We start from the raw sequence: 13,724 nt of genomic DNA on the forward strand, positions 1-13,724 counted from the left end.
TCCTAGTAGGACAAGGACTTTAGGATGGCTACATGGAGGTCAACGGTGACCTTGGCAAGAACAGGATCAGGGGAGCAGTGAGGGAGCAGCCCAGTGGGGCTAACCTGGAAATAGAAGCCAGTGTATTGTTTTAGGTAGAGTAGGAGGAGCTCAGAGTCAGGAAGCAAAGGGTGTGTGTGTGTGTGTGTGTGTGTGTGTGTGTGTCTGTGTCTGTGTCTGTGTCTGTGTGTCTGTATCTGTGTCTGTGTGTGTGTGTGTGTGTGAGAGAGAGAGGAGGGGAGTGAGGGAAAGGGAGAAGGAGAGAGACTGGCTGGCTGGCTGGCTGGCTGACTGACTGACTGACTGACTGACGCTGTGTTCCTGATGAATGCAGTTAAAAAGCTAAAGCTCTGGCTTCCCTAGTGATTTGAAAGACTTCAGATTTTTGAGCATTTGGTCCCCAGTTGGTAGCACTAGGTGGTACAACTTTGTTGCACACTCTCTCTCTCTCTCTCTCTCTCTCTCTCTCTCCCTCCCTCCCTCCCTCCCCCCCCCGTGTGTGTGTGTGTGTGTGTGTGTGTGTGTGTGTCACACTTACAGTTCAAGATGAGCTTCCAGCTTCCCATCCCTGTCCTACCGTCTGTCCCCTTGCCACCACCCCACCATCATGGACTTACTCGCGTCCCTCTGAAACCATAAGCCCAAGCGCTAACGCTCCCTTCTCTAGGTTGCCTTGGTCCTGGTGTTTCATCACAGCAACAGAAAAGTAACTAAGAAAGCTTCCTAAACCCAGTCTGAGAATCCTTACCCAGTATGAGATCCGTGACTCTTTCTTGAGCAGAGCTGAACGAAGAGGAAAGGGTAGCACTCTGGGTCAGGTGGGATGCAGGGATGGTTGGGGAATGAAATGGACCGCAATCAACACAGGGCCAGAGAACCCACTGCTGCAGAACATTACATCACGTTGACACGCAAGGGCCTTATTTTACTTAACTTTCTCTTTATTGCCAAACAGGTTTCTAATGCTATAAATGTGGCCACAGTGGAGGTTTGCGCATAGGGCTTTCTTCTTTCAAGTTGCTTCCTTGGATTCTATGCCTGGAATTAGCGATTTAAACAAACTGAATATATTTATTACTTTTGAGACATACTGCCAAATTGCTTTCCGAAAGGGCTTGTGCTAATTGGCATCAGCAACACCGGGTGCTAGCATAACTTCTTATCGCCTTAATTTGTATTTATTCCATAACTAGCAAGGTTGAACGTATTTCCAAATTTACAGCTACTTTCCCACATCCGTTCTTTGAGAACGAGTGCCTTTGACCACTGGCTTTTTGGTGTCTTAATCTTTCCCTTTTCCCCTCTAGCTTTCTTGTCTTGAAAGATTTTAGCTACGGCAAATACTTTGCAGAAGTATATGCTTTATTAATTCATGTTCCTTCTTATATAGTTATTTTTTTTTGGCCAGTGTTGGGGGTTAAGCCATACGCTAGGCGACCCCTCTAGCTCTAGCCCAAAACTGTTTTGTAAAGTACGCTGATTGTGTAAATACTCTTCTTTTGTCATTTTTTATACTTCAGAGCTAAAAAAAATCATACTTTCAAACTATGTAATGTATGTAATTTCTTGTGACTTTTATGTAAATTACTTATCTAAGATTTTCTTTATATATTTTAAAAGATTTTACTGTTCTATTTACTTGTATGTAAGAGAGTGTATGCCCCCCCTCTGTGTGCATGTGTGTGTGTGCATGTGTGTGCGTGTGTGTGCGTGCGTGCGTGTGCGTGCGTGCGTGCGTGCGTGTGTGTGTGTGTGTGTGTGTGTGTGTGTGTGTGTAGTTGCCCATGGGCATCAGATCTGGAGTTACAGGTGGTTGTGAGCCCCTCGCCTAGGAGTTGAGCTTTGGTCCTCTGGAAGAATAGCAAGTGCTCTCAACAGCTGAGCCCTCTCACCAACCCTGAATTAGGAACTTTTCCATTTAACCCAAATTATGAAGTGAATGTTTCCAGAGTTTGTAAGTTACTGCTTTTTAATAAAATTCTTCTAGTGCTTATTTTATCTTTAAAACATCTGATCTTTAAAATCCTTATACTCGCCAATGAGCTGTATTTTAGGAACTATCTCGCTATTTAAAAATCAAGGCAAATTAATCACCGTTGCCATCTATTGAACACTATGTACACAAGGTACAAACATACAAAGTATTTGTGTAATAATGTATCTGTTTACAATTAAATGGCATTGACCATGCCTAAAGAAACTTTAATATGTATGTATGTATGTATGTATGTATGTATGTATAAGATATTCTAAATCAGCTCATATTATTCCAGTAAATACAGTATTAATTTAAAGAAAACTCCTACTTATTTAAAAAATCTAATAAAATAAGTTGTAGAAGTAACTTTTCCTAAGAAACATGGGTTGTTTATGGATATGCATAGATGTTTTTCCTGTTTCCCAAAGAGATTCTCCTACATATTTACACTTAGGTTTTGATTGAGAATGTTCCAGAATGACAAATTATAAATATGTTCAATAGACCACTCACTGTTCCGTTACCTTCTTATAATCAGGGGGGAAAAATGGCTGAGACAAACTGTTGCAGAGCCCAAAAACATTCTGTTTTTAGTAGCTGTCTCCAAAAAGTTTTTTTTGTTGTTGTTTAGTAAAAGTGATTGGGTTTATTTTTGTTGTTATTTGTTTTTTGTTAAGACAGAGTTCTCTGTGTAGCCTTGCGTGTCCTGGAACTCCCTCTGTAGACCAGGCTGCATCAAACTCAGAAGTCTGCCTGCCTCTGTTTCCCAAGTGCTGGGATTAAAGGCGTCTGCCCAGCTTAAAAGTGACTTTTAAATACAGAAAGTACATGTTGCTTCTAGAGTTTGTCCCTGAATACTTCTATTGCTTTTATAAGTGGAATTGTTTTTCCAATGACTGGAAGTTGAACGGTTGTTGACCTGACACATGGTATGATTGTTTATATCTGAGAATTGATTGAACATCTGTACTTAGATTTATTTATTTGTGAAGTTTTTGATATTTTTAAATTTGGAGAATGCTAGGGAGCATTTGCTCTCTCAACCAACTCACATCCTGGAATTCTCCAGCAGCTTTTCAATTGAATATATTTAGAATATATGCATCAATTTAAGACTAGCAAACAGTGACGTCATTCTATATTTCATTCCAAATTATTTATATTACTTGCTTTTTAAGATTTATTTATTTTTAAAAATATATATAAGTACACTGTAGCTCTCTTCAGACACACCAGAAGAGGGCATCGGATCCCATTACAGATGGTTGTGAGCCACCGTGTGGTTGCTGGGAATTGAACTCAGGTCCTCTGGTAGAGCAGTCAGTGCTCTTAACCACTGAGCCAGCTCTCCAGTTCCCAACTCCTTGCTTCTCGTATGATTGGACAAGAGACACGGTTGACACAATCAGCGCTGGCAGAATTTCTTTCATTTCTGATGTGTGGAAGAGTCTCTTTACCTCCTCTCCTATAGGAACCAGATTGCTTTGTGGGAAAAAATGTTTTCAACTCCTATATCTGTCATATTTTTATTGGTAAATGATTTTCACTTAGCACTAACTCTCTTTGTGTTCCTTGCCGTGTTCTTATTAACTGCATGTGTAATGCAATGGGACATGTCTACATGATGACCCAGTTTCCAGGTTTACTGGCCTTCCTTCCCCATTACACTTGACATTCAACTGGGAAAGCCACACTTGCAGCCATGTGTGAATGCCCCCATACTAGTCTCCATGCTCGTAATGGCTCATCTTGGACGTCAACCCGACTGCATCTGGAACCAACTACAACCCAAGCATCTGGGTACAGCTGTGAGGATTTTCTTGCTTGGGTTTGAGATCTGAAGACCTACTGTAAATTTAAGCCACATCTGGTGGCAGCCCATATAAAAGGACATTGAAGAAGGAAGCTTTTGCTTTTCGCCTGCTTAGACTCACCCTTGCTGGCAAGTTCATCTATCCTGTTAGTGAAGCATTCCTTTGCTGTTATTAGAGCCTTCTTTCTAGGCTAAATAACAGAAGCTCTCTAGAACATCCCTGGGACTCTAGTGTCAGACTGGGACTGTGAAGGTATGCGGTCTCATGTACTGAACAACTACTAGATCCCTGGCCTTATGGTTAGGAGACATCGATTTTTGGACTACTCAGACTAGAGTCCATAAACCATCCATATATATATATACATATATATATGTGTGTGTGTGTGTGTGTGTGTGTGTGTGTGTGTATGTGTATGTGTATATATGTGTATATGTATATATGTATATGTATATATGTGTATATGTATATATATGTATATATGTATACATGTATACATGTATACATGTATGTATATATATGTGTGCATGTGTGTATATATGTGTGTGCGTGTGTGTGTATATTTCATTATACACACATCTCCCTCTCTCCCTCCCTCTCTCCCTACCTCCCTCCCTCTCTCCCTCTAAATTATGCTTCTTTAGAGAACCCTGACTAAGACAATGCTAACATAATCTCCCGAAGACAGATGCACACCAACAGGAAATTTCTGTTCAGTAGCAGACTACACTCCTTCTTCTTTTTGCTCAACAAAAACCTCAGAGAAATCCATCCTAGACTAACAGGTGCTTCTCTAATTAATTCTTTTAATTATGAATCCCTCGGTGAAGATGAAGACATCCTATTCTCTGGTTGTTTGGGGTAAAGAAATAGTGCTTCTTATGAGCCAAGGTTCTGTAATATATTTCTCTATACCTGCAAAGGTACTAGAATGTTGCCAGTCATATGATGGACAGCTAGCAAATACTCTTTGACCTTACCTAATAGATTGCATTGGGGACAACTACAGACCGCCACCATCTCTTTAGGTAGAGAGTGCTTGCCTCTGGCATGCTTAAAGGTCCAGGTTCAACCCCTCGGTTGGAGAGGGATGAGTCCAGAGATAGTTTTAAAGAATAGCTGAAGTGAAATTAGCCAATTAGTGGGCTTGTGAGGTGGCTCAGCCAGTAAAGATTCCTGTGGCCAAGCCTGATAACCTGAGTTGGACGCACACAGTAGAAGAAGAGAGCCCACTCCACTAATCCTCTGACCATATACATGCCATGACATGCACAAGCACACATGAAATGGTAGCGTGTAAATTTAAAAATTAACTCAATGCTTATCTCTAATTTGTGGACAGTGATGTAATGGCTGTCTGGGAAGACTCTGCTAGGGCCAGCGGTAAGCCACAGTGGGGACTCAGGGTGGGGCCGAAAGAACTAGTGGTTGTCTGTGTGCAAGATTTTTGGCTGTATGTTGTTTGAGACAGGGTCTTACTATGGAGTCCTAGCTGGCCTGAAATTGATTATGGGAGCCAGGCTGGTCTCTCAAACTTACAGGGATCCTCTGCCCTTGCCTCTTGAGTGCTGGGATTACAGATGTGATCTACTATTCCTGAGTGGGTGTGCGTTCTGAAATGTTCGGATGACATGTAAATGGTGATGTGGTTATATCACCCCTAGATAGGTAAGCTATTACATGAACAGCACTTAAACAAGCTGTGTTTTTTTCTTACTATGAGGGTATAATATACTAGAAGGGTATAGTATCACCCTTTACAAGTCTTTGGATGACAAAGAAAAAACTGCCCTGCAAAATCTTAACCAAGTATAAGGAGCCTGAGGATATAAAATGTCTTAATGCTTTCGGCCTAACACTTATCACCAAAGCCAGCTGTTTCTTCAGACCAAAAAGAAAAGAACTTGACTATACCCGAGTACGGATGGCTGAACTTCACTTACCCTGATTCTGACCCCCTGACACGGAGCTGGCAGGAGTTTGGATTTTTGGAGCTCACCCTCGCTCCAGAGAGTGATGGCAGGAAGCGACAATAGCAAGTAACTCTCAATCCGTGAGTTCTGATCGGTCACGACTTGAAAGCTTGGTTCTTTTATTATTTATCACTCATTAAATGCCCTGGCTTCCCTTTATTAAATGTTAAATCATCTTAAGTGGCGTGCTTCTTGCTATTTGAAATGGCAAAGTGAGAAGAGAAAGTGGCCCATTTCCTTGTTAATGTGGCATTCACACAGAACACAGTGAGTGCAGCCGACAGGTCAACTGGTTGCTGACGGGGACTCTGTACGATTACTCATAACACAAGAGCCATGATTAGGGAGGAAATGTCTCCTTACAGCATCATGGAGGGAATTCTATTCCCCTCAAGGCAGCAGGGAATGTTCTGCTCCAATATGCTCTCATACCACAAGAGCTCTCCAAGGGACGGGCTCATATTTGGTTCACGCTACTGCTTGACCCCTGCACCACCCACCAGTCATTCGAAGACTGAGCACAGTGGTGTGTAGACTGGCTGACCAAAATGAAGTCCCACCGAGATCCACAGCGCAGGAATCCGTTCAACCGCAAGTCCGAGCTTACTTTTCCTCTATTTTAAAAATCAAGCTGAATTTCTTCTACCTTAAAAAATCTTCTCTTTGAGTTCAACCACTGAAGGTCATCTTTATCTAGCAAGATGGCAAACTGTGAGGGCGGGCTGTACCACACACGGCCTGGTTATTACCGCATCCTTGGCACTTTGCAGATAGACAACATCTGGCAGGCCCCCACCGTGCACCAACAGAGTGGAGTCCTGTCACCAGGCCTATTTCATTGTGAAAAGGTTTCCTTTATACCCAGAAGGCAGCTGTAACGTAGCATAAAGACAATATCACAAAGACAAAGAAGCGTTTCCTCTTACCCTCTCTCGGAGGCTTCGAATTATCTGAATTTTCGGGCATTTCTTAGGTCCTGATGAAATATCCAGCCAGTTTTCAAAGCTCCCAGCATGTGTGCAATCCCCTTGAAAAGTGCACCTATGAAACAAAACAAAACAAACAAAACTCACCAATTGATAAATTGGGATGTACACACACACACACACACACACACACACACACACACACACAAATTACAACTTTCTCATGATCAGTAGTACAAAACACTTTGTATGGTAGGCTATCCATTTTGAATGAGAAAAGGGATATGATATTAAAATCATGAAAAGCAACAAAGAAATAACAGAGGGGTGTGTGTGTGTATGTGTGTATGTGTATGTGTGTGAGTGTGAGTGTGTGTGTGTAAGCATGTGTATGTGTGTGTGTGAGTGTGTATGCGTGTGAGTGTGTGTATGTGTGTGTGAGTGGGTGTGTGTATGTGTGTGAGTGTGTGTATGTGTGTGTATGTGTGTGAGTGTGAGTGTGTGTATGTGTGTGTGAGTGTGTGTGTATGTGTGTGAGTGTGAGTGTGAGTATGTGTGTGTGTGTGAGTGGGTGTGTGTATGTGTGTGTAAGTGTATGTGTGTATATGTGTGTGAGTGTGTGAGTGTGTGTATGTGTGTGTATGTGTGTGAGTGTGAGTGTGTGTATGTGCGTGTGAGTGTGTGTGTATGTGTGTGTGAGTGTGTGTGTATGTGTGTGTAAGTGTATATGTGTATATGTGTGTATGTGTGTGTGTGAAAGTGTGTGTATGTGTGTGTGAGTGTGTGTGTATGTGTGTGTGAGTGTGTGTATGTGTGTGTAAGTGTATGTGTGTATATGTGTGTATGTGTGTGTGAGTGTGTGTGAAAGTGTTTGTATGTGTGTGAGTGTGTGTGCATGTGTGTGAGTGTGTGTGTGTGTGAGTGTGTGTGTGTGTGTGTGTGTGTGTGTGTGTGTATTTAAGAACCAAGGACAAATGTTGAAAACATGCTGAACTTCAACCTCTATGTTATCTCCCAAGATGACCTCATCGGATAGTTCCAAAGGAAGCACAGTCCCTCATGAATTCTAAAATAAAGAGTCCCTGTGGAGAAATGCCTCTCAAGACCAGGCCAGAATATACATTTTAGGTTTGCAATACCAAGCTATTGAGTGACATTCATTTTTGTGCTAAAAAGAAATAATAATGCTACCATTTTGAGCTTTGCAACATGACGATTAAATGAAAATATTTCAAGGGCAGAGTCTGCCCAAGACTATGATAAGAAATTCTGTAACCATCTGCTCCTGAACATTTATTTAGACAGATACCAAATTATATCAAAAGATACGAGCAAAACATTTTGCAAGGCCACTCTCCCAGGTCAGCCAGCTCAGGAGATGCCCCAAATAAATCTTAAGTTGTAGCCAGGGCCGTGTACTTTGATGAATAGATGCTCTCAAACTGCAGTCACTGGTTGTCTCATGCATCGGTCACTCCAGGTCACTTTAACTTGCCAGATGGGCCACCAACCCAATGAGGGGAGTGAACACCAAGTGCCACATTATCTTCAAATGACCTAGCACCACGCAGACAGTAGCCTGAGAAACTACAGTCCTTCCAGGCAAAGATTAGAATGAAGGTCAGCCTGAGAGAACAACTTTTGACTTTTAAAAGAAAACTAAGAACTCCTAGTCCAGGAGATTCCAACACATTTAAATGGTGACGGCAATCACTGAGGGGCAGCCCTGTTATAAATGGGCCCAAAGGATATACTGTCTTCAAAAGATTTCTTCTTCCTCTTCTTTTTTCTTTTCATTATTTATTTCACCTTATATCCTGATGACAGCCCTCCTCTTCTCCCAGTCCAACCTTCCCACCCCTCCCCCTCCCCTTCCTTCCCTTCCCCCTTTCCCCTTGCCTCACCACCCCCACCCCCCATGGGTATCAGCCCAGCCTGGCACATCAAGTTGCAGCAGGTCTAGGTGCATTCTCTCCCACTGAGGCCAGACAAGGCATCCCTGGAAGGGGAAAGGGACCCAAAGGCAGGGAACAGGGTCAGAGACAGTCCCTGCTCCAATTGTTACGGGACCCACATGAAGACCAAGCTACACATCTGCTGCATATGTAGAGGGAGCCTAAGTCCAGCCCACGCATGCTCTTTGGTTGGTGGTTCAGTCCCTGGGAGCCCCCATGGGCCCAGGTTAGTTGACTCTGTAGGTATGATGTGGTGTCCTTGACCCCCTACAGCTCCCTTAATCCCCCCTCCCTCCAAGACTCCCTGAGCTCTGCCTAAAGTTTGGCTGTGGGTCCCTGCATCTGTTTCCATCAGCTGCTGTGTGAAGACTCTCAGAGGACAGTTATGCTAGACTCCTGTCTGCAGGCACAGCGGAGTGTCATTAATAACGTCAGGAGTTAGTTTTTGCCCATGGGATGAGTCAAGTTGGGCCACCAATTGGCTGGCCATTCCCCCCAGTCTCTGCTCCATCGTTATCCCCGGACATCTTATAATCAAGACAAATTTTTGGGTTGAAGGTTTTGTGGGTGGGTCGGTGTCCCCCCTCGACTGGAAGTCCCGCCTGTCTTCTTTCTCTTATTTTTAACAATTTAGGTCTCACGGCTTCTCTTTGAGTTCTGTGCTCATTTGGATATGACAAATATAGAATAGGAAGTTGGTAAGTTTCTCTAACACCCATTCCCAAGTCCTCTTAGCTTGTCACCCACCAGGAAACTGGGCTCCCCAGGAGTGTATATGTGTCCCGACTCCTCCCACATCTGTGTTAGCCCTTCTCCAATTTCATAACCAAAGGAGTTTTCATTAGCGATTCTCCGAGGCCATAAATCTATCTGACCCATGATGGCTCACTCGTCCGTCACGGACATTAAGTTCAAATTAAACCTCTCTCAATGTCAGAGGGAGTTTGCCAGCATGGCAGCTCAGGCGCAGGGAGAGACAGGGCTGGTGCCTTATTTGTATCTGAAAAAGATCATTACTATCAGAAACTCCCTGCCTCTCCTGGGCCCTTTGGTTTGTATCAAGGCACTTCCTCTGCCTAGAAGAAAGAAGGGGAGAAAAATTAAGCCAATTCCACAGTGACTGAAGTACAGATACATTTGCAGGCTCTTAATGCTGACTGGGAGTCAAGGCCTAAGGCTGCCAAAGAAGCAAGTGTAAAATATTTCATACAAATAGTGCTACAATTTGCCAATTTGTAGGCAGAAAAACCAGTCATGCCACGGAGTTATCACTCCCTTTCTGAACTATAGCATTTCTTGTCGGAACCACACATTTTGGTATTTAATCATATGCTGCCTCGAATTACAACTTAACTGTTTCACATGGCCGTGCCATTTCTCCCCGAGAAAAGCACTAAGCCCCTAGAAGGGAGGGAGAGTATCTTGATGTTTCTTTAGCAAATCCCTCAGCGTCTGCCAGCACGAGATGCAAATACTACGGTTTCGATAAATATTTTTGAATGAATGGATGAAATATGAAATCTCTATAGGTCTTTTCTGCTGGTGAATTTTCTTTCGAGAGCTGTGATTTATGATTGACTCTTCTTTCCCGAAACCAGACTGATTTTCACATAAACCAAAAGTTTGGAGCTGAAGATCAAATTAGGAGTTAAGGTTAGTTTATTATTATTATTATTTTTGAAAAGGAAAATGAAGCAACAGACTGTTTATTTTCTCTCCCCCTAGAAACAATATCTAACTGGGCTGCACATCTAAACATAAATCCTTTGTTTGTATAAGAAAGTAAATTCTGAATTTTTTTTAAACTCTCATTCCTTGCCCTTCTCCAGTTTAAAAAAAAATAAAAAAGCAAACCACAACACCAAGTATGTATAACCAGATGGTCAAACAACAACAGTATCTTATTCTCAAATATTGCAGATTGTAAAATCTCGACAGCACATTACCCACACATTCTCATTTCTCAAGGAGGGGGAGCAGAGCTTAACGCTCCCACATCTTAGTAAACAAAACTGGGGGGTGGGTGGGTTGAGAAGATTTCTTTTGAAAAATTATCCATATTCTTATGGACCCATTAAGGAAATGGCCAAATGGATAAATCCTCAGGCCATCCCCTGAATGACATGAGAATGTCATTGTCAGACATGGCGATTAATGAACTACTCCACCACTCTTGATGGGCGGGCTCTCCCTCCCACATTTCTGCCTCCATCCCCCATAGGGTCCCATGGAGAACAAGGTGGCCTCTAAATCACAGTGTAGGAGGCCAAAGATGGCCTCCTTCTGCCTCCATCTCCCAAGTGATAGGACTGCAAGCAAGCTCCCTACTAGGCTGCATTCCTAGATCTGACTTCCTTTCCATTTCGTCAGGCCATTTTGGATAGGAGAGAAATAGGAGTCATCTCAGCCTGAGTGTGTCCTGGAGAAAATGTCAGGGGTGTATATGTATTCTTTGCTTATGCTGGTACATGTGCTTCTCCTCTTCCACAGATCCATGCAGCTTTTGTAGAAGACTCAGACCCATATGTTTACAAAGAATAGAGATGTATTTCTTAAGAAGCTGGGATAGCCACAAGTGAGTGCTTGACTCTGATGAAGTGCCTCTGGCTGTGTCATTCCCTGGGAGAAGAGGCTGTCGGAAAAGACATTGAATTCACTGTTCCCAGCTTTTTCCTTTCAGGGGCTGTAAGCATGAGGTGGAGCTCTCTTGATCTAAGTGCATCCTATTAGAGCTCACCTCACCCCTCAAAGCTGACCCACCAGGGTGTACATTTCCAACATGCTTTTGAGAAGGACATACTCAAGCCAAAGCATGCCACATCTGGTCCTAACATGTCATGTCCCTCTCACATGAAAACCAGGTTAGAAAATTCATTCCACCTCAATGGCCCCAAAAGATGTAGCTGGCTCAGTCCCAACTCAAAATCTAGACTCTCACCTAAAGTGGTTATGAGTAAGACCCTGGGTATAATACATCCAGAGGCAAGTCATCTCCAGCTGTGAGATGTTGAATGTAAATACAGTGTGTGCTCCCAAGATACAAGGATAAGACAGACAGATAGACACTCTCTTTCCACAAGAAAAACTAAGTACACAGAAACGTGTAACTGGTCCCAGGTAAGTCTACAGCCCAGCAAGGCAGAGAACATGTACTCTTCAGGCTACAGAACCATCTCCTTTAAGTCCACACACCACATCCTGGCACAGGGTCACCAAGCACCCAGGCTGTTCTGCCTGAAGTTAGGATGGGCTCAGCCCACTTAGTAGCTGTCCTAAGTTAGGTCTTCTTGTACCTGTAGCTGGAAGGGTTTGGTGTTGGTATAATTCTGATGTCTCAGAAGCTGCCCCATTACCATGAGCTTCTAGACATGGCTACAGTAAAGACTCTCTACATATACTCCCTTTGTTCCTGTACCTAGTTTCTGCATGGACTCCCAGGCTGCCTGTGACAGCCTTTTGATTTTAGATGGAAGCCATCATAGGCTCCTAGCCTATGAACTATACATAGCTATAAAACTAGTGCCAAGCACATACTACCAGGGTCTACCACATGGACCCTCCGGAATGTCAATCCAGGCTGTGTCTAGGCCTGCAGGGGCCATAGCGTGGATGGCTAAGGGGCACTGAGTCAGAACACAAGGAGCAAAGTCCCAAAGTGGCCTGGCAAATGAATGCTGGGGACCTTAGGGAACCTCTCTGGAAGCTTTACCCTAAGGGTCCAACCTACCCTGAAGAAAGTCTTTGAGGTCATTCTCCTGTTATTCTTGATGACTAGAACCTGGTTGCCTTCTCTATATGGTAATCTCTAGTAAGTGGTCCTTGGTCACGCCCATAATTCCACATTCTAAAAATGCCTCTTTGTTCTTTACATGGCCAGCTGAGAATTTTTCCAAAATTTTCTCCCTGCTTCCCTTTTAACTACGAACACTGTATTTAAATTATTTTATTCTATTTTCAATAAAAGGTAATCACACAGCTTATTTAATATTTAGCTTAGAAATTCTTCTACCAGAACCCCCGAATCTGTATTTCACAGAGTCCTAGGTCATGGGTACAGTTCCACCAACCTCTTTGCAACTGTTACCTGGTGTTTTAGTTTGGGTTTTATTGATGTGAAGAGACACCATGACCAAGGCAACTCTTATGAAGGACATTTAACTGGGGCTGGCTTACAGGTTCAGAGGTTTAGTCTACTATCACCATAGCAGGAAGCATGGCACCATGGTAGAAAGACATGGTGCTGGAGAAGGGCCTAAGAGTTCGGCATCTTGATCTGAAGGCAACCAGGAAAGACTGGCATCCTCAGGCAGCTAGGCGGAAGTTCTCATCACAATGGGTAGAGCCTGGGCATAGAAGGAGCCCTCCAAAACCCACCCACACAGTGACACACTTCCTCCAACAAGGCCACACCTCCTAATAGTACCACTCCCTATGGGCCAAGCATATTCAACCCAGCACACAAACGGAGTGTGGTGGTTTGAATGAGAAATGTCCCACATAGGCCCATGTATTTGAGTACTTGGTCCTCAGTTGGTGGCACTGTTTGGGAAGGCTATTTAGGAGGTGGAGCTTGTTGCAGGAAGTATGCAATAAGGGGAATGATCTGAGTTTGTTAGCCCTTCCTCCTTCTCTGTGCAGATGAAATGTCACCAGGTCATACATTCCCAGCCTGGACTGACTCTATCCCTCTGGGACCATAAGCTAAACTACTGATTCTCAAGTTGCTTTTGGTCCAGCATTTTAGCACAGCCACACAAAATGAACTGACACCAATGGCCTCTATTCCCAGTGCCAAACCTTTGTTCTTCACTCTTACCGGAGACCCTGACAGAAGGACTTCACCTTCCATATTTCTGCACATATTCCCATCACATCTGCAACTCTAGGAGGTCTCCACATTACTGATCTCTGCACCCACATCAGAATCAGCCTTAATGGGTTGGAGGGATGGCTGAGCAGCTAAGAGCAGTGGCTGGACTTGCAGAGCGTTTGGGCTCAGTTCAAGCACCGACACTGGGTGGCTCGAATTTGCCCATAAC

General features: G+C 43.5%; 1 protein-coding gene across 4 annotated transcripts in view; it reads right to left on the reverse strand.

Moving 5' to 3' along the window:
• Plxnc1 (plexin C1) overlaps positions 1-13,724 on the reverse strand; it is a 153,787-nt gene that overhangs the window by 84,787 nt on the left and 55,276 nt on the right. For all 4 annotated transcript variants that reach the window (XM_087557870.1, XM_087557871.1, NM_001426988.1 and 1 more), the window contains 1 exon segment: positions 6,731-6,845. In XM_087557870.1, coding sequence (XP_087413996.1) covers positions 6,731-6,845 — 115 coding nt within the window.

Source organism: Rattus norvegicus, chromosome 7, assembly GCF_021556685.1.
Source record: "Rattus norvegicus strain SHRSP/BbbUtx chromosome 7, alternate assembly SHRSP_T2T, whole genome shotgun sequence".
NCBI lineage: Eukaryota > Metazoa > Chordata > Mammalia > Rodentia > Muridae > Rattus > Rattus norvegicus.